Consider the following 21,916-nt stretch of genomic DNA (forward strand, 5'->3'; position numbering starts at 1 on the left):
GTGGGAGTGTCACAACCGCCCTTTCTAGGGTTAATAAATACGGGTTGTTTCAGGCAGCATGTTTTTTCAGGCGATGAACCGAGAAAGGTTTTTAGAGAGATTTAAATGGTGTTGGTAATGTGTGCACGTAAAAAAACGTTCTATTATATTTGAAGATGGTTAATTAAAAACAACATTGTTGTTTTAAAGTATTACAATTTCATGTGACCTTTATTAATTACTACTCCCTTCGTTCTATAGTAATAGAGTCATTTTGCCATTTTGGTACGTTCCATAGTAATAGAGTCATTTGACTTTTTAGTAAAAGTCAACATATTTTTCAACACCTACTTTTCTCTCTCTTACTTTTTTCTATCTTCATCTCTTTACCTTTTTCATTTCCACTTTATTCTCTCTTTACTTTACTAGACTAATCTTACACAATTTTTCTTAATCTCCGTATTGAAAAGAAACGTCTTCATTACTATGGAACGGAAAGAGTACAATAATTCTCATTTTGTCCATTCACAGCCACAAATTTTAGTTAGTGACATTTTTGTGGTTAGGGTTATGATTGGAATTGTAATCCACTGTCACGAGAGACAAGAAATAAATCGATCGAATAATATCCGATCAAAAAGTATGGCCAACATAGATACATAAATCTTTTTAAATTTATAATGGTCCGAGTAACGAATACCCACGGATTCATAGACAATTTATGTATGTTGTCTCATCCTATATTATGGAGTAAATCTGTAAATTCCATTCTTGGACCATGTCAGAAATCATAAAAATAGGATTTAAAAATTATATAAGAATTTGATTTAACTAACAAAATGCGAAACTTGATTTGATTTTCAGTTAGTCTATGATTAGAATTACTTTAATAAGTCCAAAAAAGGAGGTTGATATCACAGGGGCATCCATGTGCAATAGGGATCACTTAATATTTTCCCTTCTCAATCACTTACTTTATCCCTCACAAACATAAAATATGATGATAAGTCCCTTACCTATGTTTATAAGGAGTAAAATAGGAGATGGAATAGAGAAAGTATTAGGTGATCCCAAGTGATTTATGTGGGCTTGCTTTCGTCATTGTGATTATCGGCCAACTAAGATTTGGCTTTAAAATGTGGCATCGGTAACCACAACATGAAGTTGTGGACAAGAAGAAAATAGGTTTAAATTTGGTTGTTATGCCTCGCTATCTTCCTCTGATAAACTCCATCCGTTTTCTAAAAATAGCAACTATTTTTATTTTGGATTGTTCCTTAAAAATAAAAATTTTAAAATCTTTCTATTTTAGGACATGGACCTACAATCCACTAACTCTACTTTCATTACTTTTTCTCTTTTACTTTCTTACTTTACTCATTTTTCTTTTCATCTCTCTTACTTTACCAATTTTTCTCACTTATTTTATCAATTGTGCATTAAAACTCGTGACATTTTAAATGTTTCTATTTTTTTAATACGGATGGAGTATCTCACACTCGCAATATTTATGTGTGTAAAATTGATAAACTTTATCATAATTCTTTAAAAAGTATTATGCAAAACGAATTAGGGATTAGTATAGCATCAAACCATCTAAAAGTAGTAAAAATAGACACTTTTATAATGATAATAGTAGTATGTACATACAATAAATTACATGAAAACTCACGAATTCGCGAAAAAAGCTTGACTCATATGTAATTAATCTGTATTTTGAGTTAGTTTGTTTGTTGACATGAAGCTTCTATGACAACTAATGATTAGACATATACTCTAATAGATAACTCATAATTATTTAATCTATGTCTAAGTCTAGAAATTAAATACAAATATCAAATATGGAATGCCCTGCCCCTCATAGCATTAACTATGCCCTGTCTCTAATGCCCTTAATAATTAGAAAGTTGTAAAATTAGTATGTGTTGAATGGGGAAAGACACTTCTCCTTAATCCTTATTATTTCATTAAGTTGGGTCATATAATCTCAAAATAGAGGAATTATTTATTTTACCAAACTGCCTCTTATATTATACACTATTTATTAATAATAGTATAATAAGTTTCAAAATAACTTTATTTGCTATTAAAAATACCTAAAATCAATTGATAATCACAAAAATAGGTAGTATTTTATAAATAAACCCATAAATCTCGAAATATTCTATAAAGAAAGCTACCCGGAGTCGAGTAATAAACAAGAATCATATATTACGAAATGCATAATTTAAGCAACTCACATAATAACAATTTTTATTAGGAAAACGATGAGAATAATATTGATTCAATATTATGTATCCAATTATATTCCATGTTTATCATAAAAAAATATTAACTAAATTATTTTACAAAAAGGTTCCGCCCCTGTTTTAGTGGTAGCATTGTGATTTGTAAGCCATGACTATATTATTTTAAAAAAATTGGAAAAGGTCATAGATACTTTAAATAAAGTAATAATAAGACCATCATTATTTAAACTTTTCAAGTGTAAATTTTGGAATATATAAAGAAAAGGAATAGATCGATTCTCCGCGCTCTTGTAATTGTAATCATTTCGAAAGCAGAGAGAATAAACAAATAAAAGAGTATTGTTCCTCAAAGTTTAGACACAAAATAGTATCTTCATAAATTAATCATCTTTATTTTTCTAAATTGTCGAATAAAAGGACTTTTATAATTAGTCAAAGTTATTCAGTGCTACCAAAGTAATTTCTTGATTAAATAAATCTAATTCACGATTAAAGAAATGTTTGCGAAATAATTATGTTGGGGAATAAAATTTGCTTGTTGCTGGCTTTTTATTATTCTATTCACGGTGAACAACATTTCCTTTGCACCGCGTCTAATTATGGAGATTCCTGTATTAATTGCACCACTAAAAAATTAATCAACGATATAAATACTTAAAGTTAGCCAAATAGTCAGAATAAGTGAAAAATTTATATATTTAGATACTAACAGATCATCATGGTACGCATATATTAGAAATTCTAGATAGCGAGCAAGTGTTATTCATAACATTGAGTCGTTTGATTATATTTTATTTGTTTTTTCCCATCTTTACATTAAAAAACCTTCTTAGTACATTAATGTTAATATCAACGGCCATACATATTGTGATCATATAAGATGAACTAGCGTTATAACTCATCTCATTTTCATATTATTCTCAATCGATTTGTTTTGTACGTACTATGACTGTTTTACTACATATTTTATATAATATAAGCATCATTTACGAATACTATTTTCGTTTGGTTAATTCTAACATCTGAAAATTACATATTGAACCTATCAACCTATATATAGAGATTGAAGGGAAAACAAAATGTGTTATTACCAACTTAATCATTTTTAAGTTGTCAAAAGACGCAAAATAAATTTAGCCCGATATAGTTAATTTACTAAACAACTTGCACGAATTAAATAATTTTTTTCAATTCTAACTTGAAATTGATTTCCAATGTCAGAAAGTACAATTTTTTTTACATACTATCTGAGTTGAACACATATAAGTGTACCTAATAATATGACTTTCCGATAATTTCAACCCAACAGATCAATAATCTACTGTATATTTAAAAATCCTTTAGTTAATTATTGCATATACGTATTCAAAAATCACCCACAACATGATTTAATTGGGGGTGGATCCCCTAGTGTGATATAAATCACAGCATATTGTGATGTGCTCAATACGCACAAATTCATGAACAAAACGCAGACTTCTATCACCAATCTCTTTCTTCATCTTTTTCAATATTTTAATTCTTATTTTTCTCTTTCTTTATCTTTTTCAATCTTTTAATTCTTATTTCTTTCTTGTTTTCTCTTTCTTCATCTTTTTCAATATTTTAATTCTTATTTCTTTCTTGTTTTCATATTACTATATTACTAAATAATGAAAACATTATATTATATTTAGCTCGAAAATATTGCATACTTAATTTTTTTTCTTTCTTAAACAACGAAATTTTGGTAAAATCTGAAAATATAATTGTAGTTATCATTTTTAATAAAATATTTTAAAAAATGATAGCTATAAATTAAGTCATACAGTAGTATTTAAAATTGAATGATAAATATACGCCCCAATTGAATGTTAGTCAAATCATCAAATATATAAAATATGAAGTATTAAAAGAAAAAATCAAGGGTAACATATTTTTGAGATAAGTATTTTATTTCAATTATGATAACTATAATTAATTGTACAACTAATATTTAAAACTGAAAGATAAAAATATGCCCCATTAAAAATTATTCAAATCCGAAAAAAAAAATGTAAATCAAATAATCAGATATGCAAATAATTAACAACGAAAGAAAAAAAAAATAGCATAAAAATTAGAATGAATATGAAATGAGCATATCTTACAATGCTTTTTAGTAATATGAAAACAAGAAAGTAAGAATTAAGATATTGAAAAAGATGAAGAAAGAGAATGGTGATAGAAGTCTGCGTTTTGTTCATGAATTTGTGCGTATTGAGCACAACACAATATGCTGTGTTTTATACCACAGTAGGGGATCCACCCCCGATTTAATTACCTAACTTATTTGGTTATAATAAAAACTTATTCAGTCGTTGAATTATGAATCATAGCGAACCATCAAGTGAATTACCCAACTACCAATCTCTACTAGCTAGCTAGGGTTTGGTTGTAAAATAATTTTTTTCTGAAAAGAAGAATATTTATTATGTAGACTGAAGGATTATTTTTTTGTCATAAATACGTACAAAAGGTCAGGTAGAACGATTTATGTGTTGGAATTGAGTCGGTTAGTGGGCCATCACAATTCACACAGGCTAATAGGATAGTTAAATTTATTTACCATTAGGCTAAACATATAATGAATGTACATGTGTATATTAGAGCATCCACAGCAGTGCATTTTTTACCGTCCGTCCGTCCGTGCCAGCGGCAAGGACGACCTCGTCTGCCGCTGCGAGTTGTTCGTCCGTGCCGCTGAGTAGCCCTACGTGACGTCTTCCTTGCCGTTGGCAAATTCGAATTTTCTTTTTTAAAAAAAAAAATCATAAATAATTCAAAATAATACTAAAAAATAAAAAAAAAAATATTTTAGGATTCCCAAAAAATAGAGCCGTTTATGGAAGTTTTTTTTGGATTTTTGTGATTTTTTTTTAATCCCAATATCATCTATAAATACACACATTTATCATCCACTTTTCACATCAAATTATCTCTTATTCATACTTTTTCATACTAAATCATCTACATCTTCCTCTCTCACCCAAACTCTCTCTAAAAAATTCAAAAATGGATTTCACCAATCTCATTGCGGAAGCGGAGCGCGAAGAACAAGAATATTATGAACAATATCGTGTCGCCTAAGAAGCCTATGTCGCCGCCAATTCCCCGCCCCTCCTCCTCAACCAACTAGAGCAAAACGTCGCTACATCCCTCGTGATCGAGAGGGAGCCCATGAAAGGCTCGTTGCCGACTATTTTTCCAACCAGCCGCGGTATCCAGAAGATTACTTTCGGCGCCGTTCTGCTTTTGGCGAGGAATTCCTTCGGGCACCAACCACCGACGATTGTCAACGGTTGCTTCATCTTCACGAAACGGTCCACGGTTTTCCCGGTATGCTAGGCAGCATTGACTGCATGCATTGGAAGTGGAAGAATTGTCCGACTGCTTGGAGGGGGCAACACTTAAGCGGCCACAAAGGTGGCGGCCCAACGCTTATCCTTGAAGCGGTCGCCAACTATCGCCTATGGATTTGGCATGCATATTTCGGTGTTGCCGGATCCAACAACGACTTGAACGTGTTATATTCTTCACCACTCTTCGATGATGTTTTGAATGGTGTAGCACCGGCGATCGACTTCACCGTCAACGGTAATGCATACCACATGGGTTACTATCTCGCCGATGGTATCTACCCAAGGTGGTCGACTTTCGTAAAGTCATTCAGCAATCCACAAGAGCAAAGACGGATTCTTTTTGTGCAACGTCAAGAGTCTGCTCGGAAAGACGTCGAAAGAGCTTTTGGTGTCCTTCAAGGCCGATTCAACATTGTGAAGTCCCCTTCTCGGCTTTGGTACGTTAAAAATATCGCCGACATCATGTACACGTGTATTATCTTGCACAACATGATTATAGCTGACGAAGGACCGATGGCGGCTAACTTTTACGACGAGGATGAAGACTGAAGCTCAACCGCGAGGTCTCCCCCACGCCGAGGTGTGCATACGACGGTGAACGAGAGGATCGAAAGAAGACATACAATGAGCGATACAAGAGCCCACACTGAGCTACAAAAAGATCTAATCAATCACATTTGGGAAAAATTCGGCAACGAGTAGTGCGTCTTTTTAATTTTATTGATTTTAATTGTGTAATTTTTAATTTTTAGGATTTTAATTGTGTAATTTTTAATTTTTAGGATTTTAATTATGTAATTTTTAATTATTTTGTAATTTGTAATAGTATTTCGGATATTTTTTATGTATTTTAATATTGTGGAAATATTTTTATTTAAATTGAATAATAGAATGGTGGGACTCTTGAGCTTGTCCTTAGCTAAGAGTCCGGATGGAGATGCTCTTAGCATTAATGGAACTGGTTTTTGGAATAGTTGAAACGGGTAATTGAATTCACCTGCTTGAATTGGAAATATCGAGGAATCTTGTTACAAGAGTATTCTATTCCAAATCAAGACGACAAAATTAAAATAAAAAGGTGAAAAAGGGAATGTTCACAATTTCACATGGGGTGCACCAAATGGTGAGTTCTCAAAAAAGTCTTCCATCTAGGTGGCTGGGCTTGTCCCCTCCACACTCGACATTCATATTCATGCACCCACAACCACCTTTCCTCTCTTCGCCCTCTTATATACTCTTCCTTTCCTCATCTCTTACCTTCAAAATCTTCAACTTTAATTAACATCCACATATTAATCATGCTTTCCCATCTTAATTTGGAAGCCACTGAGCTCAGATTGGGCCTCCCCGGCTCCATTGACGACGTCCCTTCCACCAACAAGAGACCCTCGCCCGAGGACCATCAAACTCCACCCGCGCCTAAGTAAGTTCATTCATTAAGTCTAGGGGTATTTGCTCGTAAATTTTTACAATGCGATATGATTTTGCAATCAATAAAGATTCTAATTTATATTAAAACAAGCTATGTGAGTAGTAATATTTATTGAAGTCTAGTTGGTTGCAAAATCAGAACAAATGAAAATTAAGTACTAATTAACTCGCGGTATAGGAATTTCCAGACAAATAACCCTTGTTTTTATTTAGTTGCTATGTGATGTTATGACTAATAATTGGATGGATGTGCAGAGCGCAGATAGTGGGGTGGCCACCGGTGAAGTCATACCGGAAGAGCACAGCCGCGGCGAAGAATGAGGAGGCGGAGAGTGGGATGTATGTGAAAGTGAGCATGGATGGAGCTCCTTATCTAAGAAAGATTGATATCAAGCTTTACAATGGATATTCCCACCTGCTTACTGCTTTGGAAGACATGTTCAAGCTCTCTATAGGTATATATTTTCTCATCATTATATATAATATCAAGAATTTTGGATTTCTCTATAGGTATGTAAATATTTTTTGATCGTTTAATTTTGGATGATCAGGTGAATATTCAGAGAGGGAAGGCTACAAAGGGTCGGAATATGCGCCTGCCTACGAGGATAAAGATGGCGATTTGATGCTCGTTGGAGATGTTCCATGGGAGTAAGTTCCCTCACTTTAGATATATATGAATGTTAATTGATGAATTAATGGAATATGCATGCTGATTATGATGAGGATTTTGCAGAATGTTCATGTCTTCTTGCAAGAGACTGAGGATCATGAGAGGAGCGGACGCCAGAGGTTTGGCTTCTGCTCAATAGTTGACGATGAAGTGCGGCCTAGTTGATAAGGCGCTTCCGTTTGATCAATGTTTTATGATCATGTAATGTTTTGTGTTTTTGAATTGAAAAAAAAAAAACATATATACTTAGGTGTAGAGGAATACTGAGAGAATACATACTATATATCTTCATTGTTTCGAGTTGGGTTTGTGTTTTTTCGATCATATTGTGATGCAATATGGTTGATATTGTTGCTCAATTCTAGTTTTTCTTGAATAGAATTCTGGATTCTATTTTACATGTATTGTTGCTATTATCCACAGTATCTGAGGTTGAGGCAAAATTTGTTCTTCATTTTATATCTGATGCTTGTTCTAATTTAGTTCTTATTGTTATGTTATCACTCCATATATAACATGTTTGATAAGATAGTAATACCAAGATAGAGAATTATATTTGAACATTTTTAATTGTTTGATATCATATTTATGCTTAACTCAAAGCCCAATGTAAGACAAGGGTCCGTCTCATCTTGCCAAAATTATAACTTTAACTATATTTACATAACCCACCAGTTTGTCAAGTGAAGCCACTGTTACTTAATAATACTATACAAATTTAGATAATTCTTTTCTATCAAACAACAATGAAAAAAATCTTATATCTGCATATCTAGACATAAAGTCCGTATTTATTAGCTTGTTTTACGTATCTTCTCATATCTCAATTTTTTTATCAAATACTCCCTCCGTCCGCGAATAGGAGTCCCGTTTTTCCATTTTAGTCCGTCCGCGAATAGGAGTCTCGGTTCACTTTTACCATAAATGGTAATAAGGTCTCACCTTCCACTAACTCATTTCACTCACATTTTATTTAAAACTAATATATACAAGTGGGACCTCTATTCCACTAACTTTTTTCCACCCACTTTTCTTAACATTTTTTAAAACCCGTGCCGTCCACAAATGGGACTCCTAATAACGGACGGAGGGAGTAGGTCCTTAATGTTTGTCTGTCAATCCGATTTCTAGCCTTTAACTGCAGTCTGCAAATGATATGTAATATATTTAATATCTTCTCCACCTAATTACATTATTACATATGCATATAATAGAGGACATGCTTTATTAATTTGATCTCTTTTCGATACGCGCAGTACATATCACATACCTAATTAAAACAAAGAATTTGATATTTGTTGGGTAAAGTTCGACCTAACCTAACCAATAGAACATTTTTATAGGAAAAAGTATCTCAATAAAGCTAGATCGTATCATTTCACAACAACAATAAAGAACAAGATCAAGAAAAAATTCCATGTGATGAGAACGTACTCGAATGGATATTATATATTTGTGGGAGAGACAGTATCCAAAGTAGTTCCAAATGAAAAACGATTATGCTAGGTTATTGGCAAGCATGAGAAATTAATAGTGTCACTATAAGATTCTTTTTAAGCAAAGGAGAAAAATAATTTGTGCTTTGTAGACTTTTGAATATTGAAATCATGGTGCAGATTGTATAAGATTCGAAGTACATATTTGGAGCCCTGTGCTACAAAAGCTATTTTCTTTTAACTTTATTTTCCTTGAAAAGATGCATTATATAAATAAATATATTGTACTAGTATCTTTGAGGTATGTGTCATGTATAAATTTGTTAACTTGAGAATATTACACATGTTTCAACTTTGGAAAACAACCCGACACAAAGCCACAGTGTAATTAGATTATGATTCTAAAATCCTCAGCTTCCAATCTTTATATATTCTATATGAAAAAGAATGCAAGTGGGAATAATCTACTATTTGAGTGTTTGTATTTAGACATTTGTTTTCACTAAGATTAGCATACATGAATAATAGGTCTTCATAACTCTAACTCTGTTTATTTAGTCTTCTCCCTTTGACCTGTCACAAAAACTTGGGTGCACGCAGGTAAGGTCATCCAGACCCAACTTGAACCTGCCCTATGACCCCAACTCGTGGCTTATTTTATAAAACTAGTAGTAACACTTATTATCAAGAAAAATAATTGCTCCATTACTTCGCCTGGAAAATAACTCTCTCAAGACAAGAACGAAAGCACCCGACACGAGCAAAGAAAGCGCAACCCTAGACCCTAGACATTGAGGATGCGTCCATTGTCACGGTTTCCTTACTCTAATTAACTTATACCATGGATTCAATCTTCACAATAAATTGGCACATAATTTCAAGGAACAAGGCAAAAATGATGATTACATTTCATTGACAGATATTGATTAGATAGATACACAATTCAACTAGGATACTGAACAAAAAAAATGACATTGAACCATATCAGCTAAGGTATTTTTAATTCAGATAAAGCAAAGCAAAATTAAGGTTAGATCGCCTTTTAACTATGTTGGTCTATCTTATACAGTTGAAGCTTAACTCCTATCTGCGAGCACATGTATTCATAAGATTCTTTTGAGCACCAAGTGTCCTATGTACGGTCCGCAACATTTTCACTATCAATTTAAATAGCATGTAGTATACATACATGGTATAGCAGGTTGTTGATAAGAGTTTGAAGGTCAGTATCTTTCACCAGTGAGATAGGAGTGTGTTCAACGTCAGCTTTTCCAGCTTTCATAGAAGTCGACTTTGTGCCAGATAGCCAAGTCTAAACCACCTTACTGAAGCTCTCCAAAGGCAACGCGACGTTCACGCTGGCTTAAGTTAAGCATCTTCAAAGTTGACAATACACCACTGAATCACACCTCCTCCTTGCTTGTTACATTGACGATTTGTGAAGTTTCATCGTCTAGCTGTGGTGCTCTCTGATCCTCCCTGGGTTTATGATCATCATCAGCATCTGAAGCTGGAGAATCAGAACTTTGATTTGAAACCATCAAGGCTGTTGAAGAATTTTGAACCACAGTATCCGGCTCTGTGCTCGATGACTCCTCCCCAGGACTATCATCAGAAGCAACATATGATATACCGTACCTTTGCGCATGAGTTAGTCCAGGACAGTATCCCTGTCATGAATGGAGCGAAAAGAATTGTAGCCGAATTTAGACTTGTCAAGAAAACAGATCAATACAGAAAGTGTGTATAAGCTAAGGCAGGCTGCATGGCCAATATGAATAAGGGTGATGCAGTATTGGAAGAGTTATATTTTTGGTTTTATTTATTTCCTAGTTAATATAATTAGTAGATGGAAAAATATTAGAAGTAATTGTTTTTCCTACTACAAATTAGGTTTTCCAACTTTGCTTATTTTCCTTTTAGTTATTGTCCTTCTAGTTTTATTTTCCATAAGTTTAGGATTTCCCTTTGCCTATATAAAGGCCTCATTGTTGAACTTAAAAGACAGACTTTGATCATATATTTTGACATTGAGTTTTATACTCTCAAGTTCTCAATTTAGTTGAGTTCTTTTTATCTACCAGTTCAGTCATTAAGAGTTATATTTTTGGTTTTATTTATTTCCTAGTTAATATAATTAGTAGAAGGAAAAACAATTACTTCTAATAATTTTCCATCTACTAATTATATTAACTAGGAAATAAATAAAACCAAAAATATAACTCTTCCAATACTGCATCAAAGGGTGTGTCGAAAGATGCACACGGCACTCCACACTGACCTTGATCAATCCTGATGCGCGTGATTTTCGTGAATCAGAGCGTGATAAAATCTTTGCATCTGTGTTTGTAAGAGATTCTGAAATATTTGTGGTTGAAGAGTCCCTTGCAGCTTCTGAAAAGAAGGTTTCTTGTCTCAAGTTGCTGCTTCTACAGTATGCTCCAAGATAGCTACAATGTTCACTAACTAAAGATACTTGCGGAGTGGCCGGAAGCAAGTGGCCTTCGGTGCTAAAGATGTACCTGTAGATGGGGATAGATGGCACCAAGAGAGCATTGGTAAAAGTCTCGGATATTTTTTACTCCTATGAAAAATAACTCGGCAATGATAAGATGTTAATGTAGGAGTTTAAGGTCAATCACTTCATGAATAACCATTGCAGTTGAATGTCAGTATGTAAACGTGTAAATAGAAAAGCTACAATAAACTCAAGAGCATGAATTAGTAAATAAGTTGAAAACAGAAGTAGTTGTCGTCACCAACTTACGGGTATGGGCCATTCTCAACCAAGTTATCTGGACCAGCAGCCAAATCAAATAGCAACCACAGGTATTTGACCTAAAAGAGTTATTGCTAATTAAATTCTAAATGAATGTGAGAGAATAGATGTGTTGAGCATGAAAAAAAACAAAACAAACAATACGCAGAAAGCATGCTTTGTCACATGCAAAGCTGAGAGGGTGGGGTTAATTATGATTGGAGATTCACACTGAAATGAAATGAATTTTAACTCAGTTTTTCTTCTCTTTAATACTTAATTCACAGTATTTGCCAACCTACGTTATGTACTAATCAAATTTTCTAGGAAAAATAGTAACATGACATTTTTATGGAAACCCTGGATGACTTACAGTCTCAGCCAAAAAGAAGCTTTCCATGTGATCTTCTTGCTGATGAAACTCTACATCTGAAATATGACAATATCCACAAGTGCATCGAGCGGCGTACTGCAAGCTAGCAAGCATGTCCCTTCCGGCATCGAGAAATCTAAGCATAATTGGATGGTTGCATTTTAGTAAAAGAATTTTCCAAAGATCCATACATATTTGAAGAAACACAAAAGCAAACCTGGGGTTTCGAGTAGCTTTGTAAAGCCAATATGTACTTTCTATTAATTCAGGACGCAGCGGATAACTTTTCTGACCTTGCTGGTTGATGTCATTATGAAAAGATGAGAAAAATACAGGTCACAGAAGCCAAGGGAAAAATAGAAACCATCAAACAGATAAGGCAAACCCCACAAAACTGGGATATATTAACCCAGTGAACAATCTTAACAAGGTCCTTGAGTTTATCTGGCACATGCCTAACAAAAATCTAATATAATGAAAAGTCTCGAGAACCTCAAAAAAAACATATTTGTGTAGTAATTCATACCAAATCCAATTCTACTTTTCTCAGCCTTATGGAGGACCAGAGATGGACGAATGATGGCACCACAAAGTGGAGCTCAACTGACTGTACAACTCAATGACTACTCACAAATTCTGCCTCCAAATACATGAACTTTCAAAACTTCAATTGTTCTGATTCACAAAATTGATGTCGAGGCATACGTACTAAACAATGCAGTTGGATGTTTACGCTGTTCAGCTAGTCATGATAACATTAATTTTCAACCTCAGCTAGCCATTACATTAATTCGTCGCAAAGCAACAACCATGTGAAAACCAGAACAATTAGAATTTCATGTATTTGGAACTAGCCATACAGCATGCTAGTGACAGTCTTATACCAAAAGGAAATTGAAAATTAACAATCTAATTTGAGCAGCACATTAGGCATACCAGAGAGAAACAAATTATTTGATTTGATCAGCCACTTAATATTAGTACAAAAAACATGTTTTCTCAGGCGCACACACATGACTTTCAGAATCAAACCAACCACAGATAGACCATCAATTCTTAACTTTGCTTCATGTAAGGGAACATGAGCAGTGAGAAACAGAAACAAGTCCATCATTCTATAGAGTCACAGACATAGCACAACCTACACGTAACATTTTCTAACAATATGCTACTAAATTCAGCAATTATGCCTAAAGAGACAAACAAGCATTGGCTTTCTTTAACCATTTGGCATAACTTACATGGAAATGAATAAGAAAATAGTGGCGGATCAGATAGGCTTTATGGATTTCAGAACTTTGAATCGAGAAAGTGATTAAGCGGATAATCAATACATAGAAATAAAAGAAGGAAACTCTGAAACCCGATCCTCAGTAAAGTTCAAAGACCATGATAAACAAGTAAACTACCTGAACTTTAAAAGTGGCCAAATTAAAACCTTCTGGAGTGAAACCATATCTTTTCCAGACACTAAAGAAGGCAGCATGAGTTTTTATTGCAGGCTCGATATCCCCAGCCAGAACCTTACACAATTATCAAGAGCAGTTTACATATATAAGATTAAAAAATTACAACTTGGTACTGAGATAAAAACAACTTAGAAAAATAAATAAATCTACCTGAAGGCCAGGCCAAAATGCTTGCAGGCTATTAAATAATGGCCAAACAAGGGCAGCAGAATTCATATTCACCTCCACATACCTATGGATAATGACATTGATAAGGCATTATTTTCAATTAATTAAGAAGGTGAAAAGAAGAGTCAATCAGTTGAACAAGGCTGAGGAATATGCAATTAGGACAAAATGGTCAATGAATTTACTGACCAAGGATCATTATGAAGATATAGCATTGCAGCCCTATAAGCTTCTTGGAAGATGAAAAGGTACTCTTCATCTCCAAACAATATATAAGCCTGAAATTAATTATATAATTGTTAGAAAAGGGAAGGACTAAACAGTATCTATCAAAGAAACATCTTAACATAAATTTATCACAGGGTTTGATATATTATAACAAAAAAAAAGGAAATTTTGTTCAAAAGGTGAGATACAATATATTCCTAACTGCTTAAAATAATCGTATCTGCATTAAGTTGACTTTTACATATAGACAACATATTACTCTATGTTTGGATCTGAAGATAAGAAGTTGAGAAATTATGAATGATCCCAAACCGTAGGTCAAGATAAACCAAGCTAGAAGGAAACAGTGTAGAAGCCAAAATTGACCTAACAAAATAAAGCAATTTAAAGCAAATATGAAGTCTATAAAATAAATCTAGGACCATCTCCCTACATTTGTCTAAAAGTAAGCAATGCAGATTTTCAAGCATAATATAACTAGATTTTCTACCAATAGCTTAATGGAATACAAAACTTTTTCTTAAAGAAAAGGTTAGTTTTTTTATAGATTTCTCTTGCAAAAAGTTTCAGAATTCACAAGGATTTTTAACATGATGTAGGCACGGAAAAATCACCCTGCAAATAAGAGCTAAAGAGTATATTTGAAGTAGCTTACATACAATTATTATTATTGCAATGCAGATTTCAATTTCCAGCAATAAAACAACTCACCTTGAGTAGATATTCATAGAAAGAGTCTATACTGGTTCCTATTCCAGCATCCTACAGCTCAACGGAGAAGATAAGAGGCAAAATTAGCCCACATCCAGTCGTGACAACAAAACTTTCCAAACAAAAGCATTCTTCATCTATATTTATAAACAACCTACACATATGATTTTCTTAATATGACAACCTTTCATATAAAATGAAGTATTCTTTAATGGTATATGTCTTTGTTCTATATGGTAGTACTCTTCATTTGTTATGATTGTGTTACCTTACAGAACAAAGACATACAACCATTAAATATTGATACTTCTGTAAGTATTACTTATCATACTATTTTACAATGTTTAACTACAATCCTTTAACAATTTATTTTTTCTCCTATCAGAAAGTTACTAGGTTAAAAATGACCTTTTGAGTCCATTCTCCAGAAAAAACATCAATGTGAGCACCAACTAAGTTGATTCTTGAACGGCGTGCCCATAGTCCTAGCACTGCATTCTTCGTGACTTCCTCAAAAACTACCCACAACAAGCCAAGCATTGAAAAGTTAGCACCACACAGAAACAAGGTTAAATTCTGAGATCCAAGTCTGTCTGACTTAATCTCTTACTTGGATCATTTGTCAGACGGCTCAGCATCCCAAATTCCAATGTCAGTGTCCCACCACCGGCTGTTGATGTAATCTACACAGGAGAGATCTTTTATATCATTCAAAGCCTCATAGAGACAAAAATATTTCTAAACAATCATTACAAAATGATTAATATAAGATAAAACCAGAAAATCTGTTACAAGCACACAATTAGACCTCTGATCGATACTTCATGGCCTGAATTCATTTTTTATGTGTCAGTGTATGAACTATCAAGGTTTTTTAAATCTGTTTTTCAACTAGGATTATTGGACAGTCAATTACATTGAACGATAGAACCATAAGATTAAAGGCATGTCAGTTTATATACAAATAATAGATATTTTAATAAAGTACTCTTAATAGTTAAAATCCACACAATTTACTGAATAGATACACACAACAATCTCATTAGATATTGTCCCAAAAAAGTTATAATAGTTCCATTAACTAAAACATCAAAGCAACTGGAGAAAAGTTGGCCGATAACTGGTGCCCTAGTTGACAAACCCATTACTCTTCAGTCATTATTCATATCATTTTCACCTTAGGAATTAGGATTACAAGAAATTTAGACATGTAATCCTTTGAAACCATTGAACTAACAAAAAATACTAACATGAATTGGGAGGACAAAGAATCAAACATTAGCAAGTTGAACGACATCGATGTCAATAATGTGGTCCTAAATGAATAAGCAGAATTTCTCTCTCTTATAATGATTTACTACTTAAGTAAAAAGATAGCACATTAACAGGGTTAAGAGAATACAAAGAGGCTTTGCCTTGCTTTCGTTTTCATCTACTCCATGCATTAAATTTACTGACCCAAAAGGGATTCCTGCAGCAAATATTATACATGAACATCAGCAAATTCCTACACAATACACATGCAAAAAGATGGAGGTTATCATCATAAAGCAAATAAACTTAGATCTAAAATCCTCCAACCAATGAAAATCTCACATAGCACATAGTGGTTTATTAACTAAAGAGACAATAGCCAGTAAATTACTGAACTTTGACCAAATTGGTTTTACACTCCAAATGCTGCCCTCATATTCAAAAAAATTCCAATTTTAGTTAATTATGAACAATTTCATTCGATCATGAAGAGTTTTAATCTCAGTCAAAAACAACGATGTTTGGTACGTAAGCCGGCCAATTTAGCCACCTCGGATTCTCAGGCGGACGTGAAAGCATCAAATTTGGTTGAAATCTAATCATTAGAAAAATTAGATCAAATTGAAAGATCAGTAATTGAACGACAGATCGTTAACGTGGAATTTTAAGCTGGTGTGCAAAACCATAATTTGGTCAAAGTGGTCATTTGCATGTTATTAACCCTTATACAAATAACCACATCACTGAAAACAACAAACAACATGAACCAGAAAGAAACTGAATTAATTCTCATCAGCGATGTAAATTACACCAAACAGCCATATCAAACAAAAATGGATCAAATTGATCAATCCAGCTTCAAAATATTATTAGTTAGAATTACGTGCAAGTACATAAATTTGTCAGTATTTTACTAGGGAAGTTGAGTAACAGCATAAAATCAAGCATCTATCCCACACTCCCCCATCAAGGAGAATTAGCTATATCAATCTTATGCATCTACCATGTTAAAGTCAAGGAACTCGTTTATGCTTAAAAGCCAACACCCATTGATAATACCTGTAGGAGTATCAAACGCAGGCAACATTCTACGAGCTAAATCCTCAGCCAAATGAAGCAACTCATCCTCGTATGAGGGTATTCTCATGCCCTAAACAAGTAAGAATCGATTAATAATAATAATATCAGTAGTTTTTCGATACTAATGAAGCCTATATCATAAATTCATAGTACAACTTTTTGAAGCAATTAGGCATGAAGCGAGACTACAATACACTCTTCTCTATTGGAAAAGAATTCACAGGTTGCAAAGAACAAGGATATCCAAGGATTATCTGATTAAGAGCATCAAGACAAAATACTGCATGTGATATATAAGCATACAGCCACTAGTGATAAACTGCAAGGCATCCAAGCATACTTAGAATAGCACGATTAGGAAAATTCAAAAAATTTATGCTTTTGTATATGGGCAATTCCACCTAATTCCATTGTTATGACTTTTTACATGGTTTTCCATTACCTCCTAAATAATGCTGAGGTGGATGAGTGAAATGAGATGACTACATACTTACATGAGGATATGATGATGCATAGAGAAGAAATAGTTTCTCCATCTGAATACATAAATATCTAGCAAAGATATGCACTATACACAAGAACAACAACAAGGATCATATGCCGATGAATATACCGTGTTATAATCACTTGCAATAAGATGTGCAGAAAGAAGGCCTCCAAGTATCCTTATTGTAGTCTCAAAGACCGAAACTGTTTTATTCTGCAAAACAATATATTAATACCAAATTTTAGCTAGGAACTTCTTTAAGAACCAATCAACCAAATCTGCCACGAGATGAACAAATTTAGCACTCAACTTCAAAATGACTGCTAGAGTTAACTCCAAATAGAAGCTAGGAATTTACTTTTCAATAACCTAATATGAAACAAAATCAACGTATCTTAGAAATCAACCTTTAAGTGACTGGAAAAATAGTTCGGAGCTGTCAGTCATTTCCATATAACTTTCTCCTAGCATAACTGAGAGACTAATATAGTACTCCCCCCATCCCACAAAAGATGTCACACTTGTGGGACGGCACGGGATTTTAGGAGGTTTTGTTTTGTGTGTTAAATGGAGAGAAAAAATATAATTTTTATATTTATGTGAGACAGAACTTTTTCCAAAAATGGAAAAGTGACATCTTTTGTGGGACAAACTAAAAAGGAAAGTGTGACATCTACTATGGGATGGAGGGAGTAAAAGTCAATAAAAGAATTATAATTAGAATATCATGAATTCATGACAATGATTACAAAGTCACTATATCGCTTTAAAGATAATGAGAATAGAAAGTATAATTAAAGTTAATAGTAAAAGATAAGCTAATACATTTAGTTATGTACCCCAACCCCACCTCTCCACGAAATAACACACATACCAACTGAAGAAAAAGGGTAAGCGAATGAAGAGAGACTGAAGAAAAAGTAGAAGAATACTCCAAAGAACTTGTAAGTGCATATGTTCATTTCAGATATACAAATGAAAGAAATGCTAGATCTAGAAAATTCAATCAGTACATAAAATGCAACATAGAGTACCAATGTACCATATTGACAGGTCTCCCAGTTAGCTAAGAACAAAATTTCACAGATAAAAGCATGCTCAGTTATATGATTTTAAGTTTGGGTCAACAGGTGGAAAATTTAATAGCATAGGTTTGTTCAATTTCATGCAAAACAAACACAAAATCTGTACTCACAATATCAAATCGAAGATTTTTACCAATCCATTCAACAGATGCAGAAAAGTTCTCTCGGTCACCAAGCAAAGCCAGTGTGTCCAATGAATCAATCTGAGTTACAAAACATGAGATTCCAAAAGGTGTACACATAAATTTAAAATACATTATGACCATTGAGCAAATCAAGAGTCATTGTGTTCACCAGTGTTAATGCATATCCTCCAAGTGTATCTTCCCCTCCACACGATAAAGGCTTCAATTCATCATGTGGAAATGCATGCTTCATGTATCCACCAAAGGCATGATAAAACATTTCGCGCACCTAAACTATCCACATTTATTGGATTAGTGACCGAGACCACGCCAGCGACATAAAACTAACTTGAAAGTGAAAAAGGATGCAACTGTACTAAATATAGAAAAGCAGGAAGGTTTCCCCAAATCAACAAGAATTCTTTTCTTTTTTTCAGAAGAAATTTCATCCTCTGCAGTTACACATGCATATGGAATCAAATGTGGTTGATCCTTTGAAACTATTAAAATTCAGGAAACCCAAATGCAATTAAATTGACATACAAGAAATCCACAATTCAATATACAGATGGTTTTACTGCTTGATAGTACATACAATATTCAAAAACTGAAAAAAAAAAAAAACACAGCAATCCACAAAAGAAAACAAAGATTATTCACCCAGACACAAAATTTCCTTAACAAAAATACAACTAGATAATTTAATTGAAAAGCAAATTCACCAAAATTTGTACTATTAAACTGAAAAATATTTTGCAAATGAGCTGCAGCCCTCCACCATTCCTTCAAACCTCATTTAGTCCCTCGCATAGTGGAATAAATCAAACATCATTATCCAATAGTTCACCAAGTTCACAGCAAAATAAAACCATCGAGCAAGAAATTCACATTACAGTAACCTAAAGCCTTTACTGCCGTCGTTTACAATAACCCTCAACTCAAACCACAACAATTCATATGGAAACCCAAGCAATCCAGCCATAGAACAGCTTTGCATAGTAAAAGTTAGCTTCTTTAGGCAGATGGCTATTTAACTATCTCAAAAATAAAAATGAATCCGAAATTGATGAGTGGGTGACCTCATCTCTGAGATGCTTGGCCTCCTCCTTAGTGACGCCTTCAGATAAAATCTGACATATAAAAAGATCAGAAAATAGCAGGAGAATCAGCGGTAGAGTCTTGTTTGCAGAACCCATAGATCTCTAGTGTGTGTGACTGTGTGAGTTACGAGAGCGGATGCCTGTAATTTGGCTTTGTCCAGCACTGGGTTCAAATCGAATATACGAATTTTAGTGGGGCTAAATTGAGAAGAATCAGTTGCATATAAATATGTTAGTTAATCTATCAAATTTAAATAATAATATTGGTAAAATATTTAAATTATTAATATTTTATTAAAAACATCCTCACTAAGAAATATAATAATATATAGTTAGCTGTTTATTACTACTACTTTGTAACCAATTTCACCATCTAGGATATTTTTTTAACTATGTAATCCGTGCTTAGTAATCAATATTCAATATACATGTTTTTTATATAAAAAATTCTAAGTTGCATTTTTAAGAGCACTTTTATGCTTTCATTTTAGGTCATATCAACGTAATTGTTTGGTTAAATATTTCTTAAAAATATTGGAATACTCTGTATACAATGATATTCGTTCTTCATTATGCATAACTTGATGTATATTTTCTTTACGGTTTTTTCAGCTGTGGCTTGTCGAAAATTTAAAGTTGTGTATTTTTCATTGTGTAAAATAATTTAATGTGATTTGTTCGATATTTTACCATGTTAATTGTGTTTCACATTCACTATTATATTTATTCAAATGTTTTTCTCTCCTCTTACATACCATCAAATTTGAAAATTTAATACTCCATATACTTTGACTAGTTGGCGTTTTAGGATATTTTAAGGTTGATCGTGTATTGAACCTTAAACCAATTGCAAAAAAACGTAAATATAGTTTTAGAAGCAAAATTGCGATAAACGTAAATATGATATGTATCTTTTGATGTCTTTTTTTTTTCCTTGATATCACGTAGTTTTAGTTATACTGTAATTCAGTATACCGCAAAGTTTGACACAATAATGATATTTTCCAGACAACGATACTCAGTATGGTATTAATATACGATCTATTAATAAAGAGAAAATCAATATCAATATGAATACAAATAAAATACGTAATTTATACTAACCAAACTGAGCTATGATATGCCAGTGTGTATGTAAGTCATGATTTGATTTGCTCTCATTTCAACGGAGTTTGTGAAGTCCCATCTTTCTAAATCAGTCCTTGTCCTTGAGGGATTGTTTATGTGTTTGTGAGAATTTGGAAGATGAGATTAGTATTTGGTTGATGAAGGAATACGGAGATGAGACATCTCTTGGACAAGGGATTTATGATCCGCAGAGCTGATTTAGAAGATGGAGTAGAGTTGGGGTGTGTTTACCCTCTCAAAGTATCTAAAGATGGTTGCATCCTGATGCAATGTGGATTCCAAACAGACTAAAACCATCAGAACAATTAATCTGCTAACATCAGGTTTTCCTGCGCAATCCCGAGCTTTCTTTCTCTCAAGGCTTTTGCAATCGTTCTGATTTGTTAGTGAATATTAGAGATAAAACTACTAATCATAACATGTAATGTAATGTATTTACCTCTATTTATTTTCTGATAACCCCTTCGTATCTGTTTTTTCTTTGTTTTATGTTATCCTGAGTTATTCTATTTTAAGACATTTTTTGTGCAAGCCAAATAGTTTAGGATTTAATCCTAAAATTGCCCCAAAATTTTCTTCAAGAGACCATGGAGTGATGGACGATGGTGTCGGAGTTAAATCCTACTAAGGTCGGGATTATGTGTAGCATTCGGTATTTGAATCCAGAAACTGCATTCATTTGTCAAGAAATTACATATGCAGTAAAATATAAATATACTTATATTGTCGTGCGAACATGTTAATATTGATAGCATTCTATGTATAAAAAGACCGTATTTACTAAACCCAATAACATCCCAGC

The 21,916-nt window shown here is 33.3% G+C and overlaps 2 protein-coding genes across 4 annotated transcripts; one reads left to right on the forward strand and one right to left on the reverse strand.

Annotated features, from left to right (window-relative positions):
* Positions 1–6,824: 6,824 nt before the first annotated feature.
* On the forward strand, positions 6,825–8,173 carry LOC125195304 (auxin-induced protein 22D-like). The gene is made up of 4 exons (XM_048093472.2): positions 6,825–7,031; positions 7,295–7,494; positions 7,591–7,690; positions 7,776–8,173. The coding sequence occupies exons 1-4, from the start codon at positions 6,907–6,909 to the stop codon at positions 7,849–7,851; spliced, it is 501 nt and encodes a 166-aa protein (XP_047949429.2). The 5' UTR covers positions 6,825–6,906; the 3' UTR covers positions 7,852–8,173.
* Positions 8,174–10,096: 1,923 nt separating this feature from the next.
* LOC125197125 (Glycosyl hydrolase family 47 protein) lies at positions 10,097–20,142 on the reverse strand. Of its 3 annotated transcripts, XM_048095831.2 has the most exons (18): positions 19,966–20,142; positions 19,056–19,175; positions 18,872–18,964; positions 17,803–17,889; positions 17,169–17,259; positions 16,271–16,326; positions 15,466–15,538; positions 15,264–15,373; positions 14,856–14,906; positions 14,106–14,194; positions 13,899–13,980; positions 13,689–13,802; positions 12,497–12,576; positions 12,280–12,415; positions 11,916–11,986; positions 11,671–11,732; positions 11,430–11,542; positions 10,097–10,818 (listed from the first exon to the last, which is right to left on the reverse strand). In XM_048095831.2, the coding sequence occupies exons 1-18, from the start codon at positions 20,080–20,082 to the stop codon at positions 10,552–10,554; spliced, it is 1,812 nt and encodes a 603-aa protein (XP_047951788.1). In that variant the 5' UTR covers positions 20,083–20,142; the 3' UTR covers positions 10,097–10,551. The 3 variants fall into 3 exon arrangements, with proteins under 3 accessions (XP_047951788.1, XP_047951787.1, XP_047951789.1); XM_048095830.2 differs by lacking the exon at positions 11,671–11,732 and having other exon boundaries at positions 11,430–11,670; positions 19,966–20,140; XM_048095832.2 differs by lacking the exon at positions 11,671–11,732 and having other exon boundaries at positions 11,430–11,670; positions 19,056–19,180; positions 19,966–20,092.
* Positions 20,143–21,916: the final 1,774 nt, after the last annotated feature.

Source organism: Salvia hispanica, chromosome 4 (genome assembly GCF_029641045.1).
Source record: "Salvia hispanica isolate PSC_SH4W2 chromosome 4, Shi_PSC_v1, whole genome shotgun sequence".
Taxonomy (NCBI): Eukaryota; Viridiplantae; Streptophyta; class Magnoliopsida; order Lamiales; family Lamiaceae; genus Salvia; species Salvia hispanica.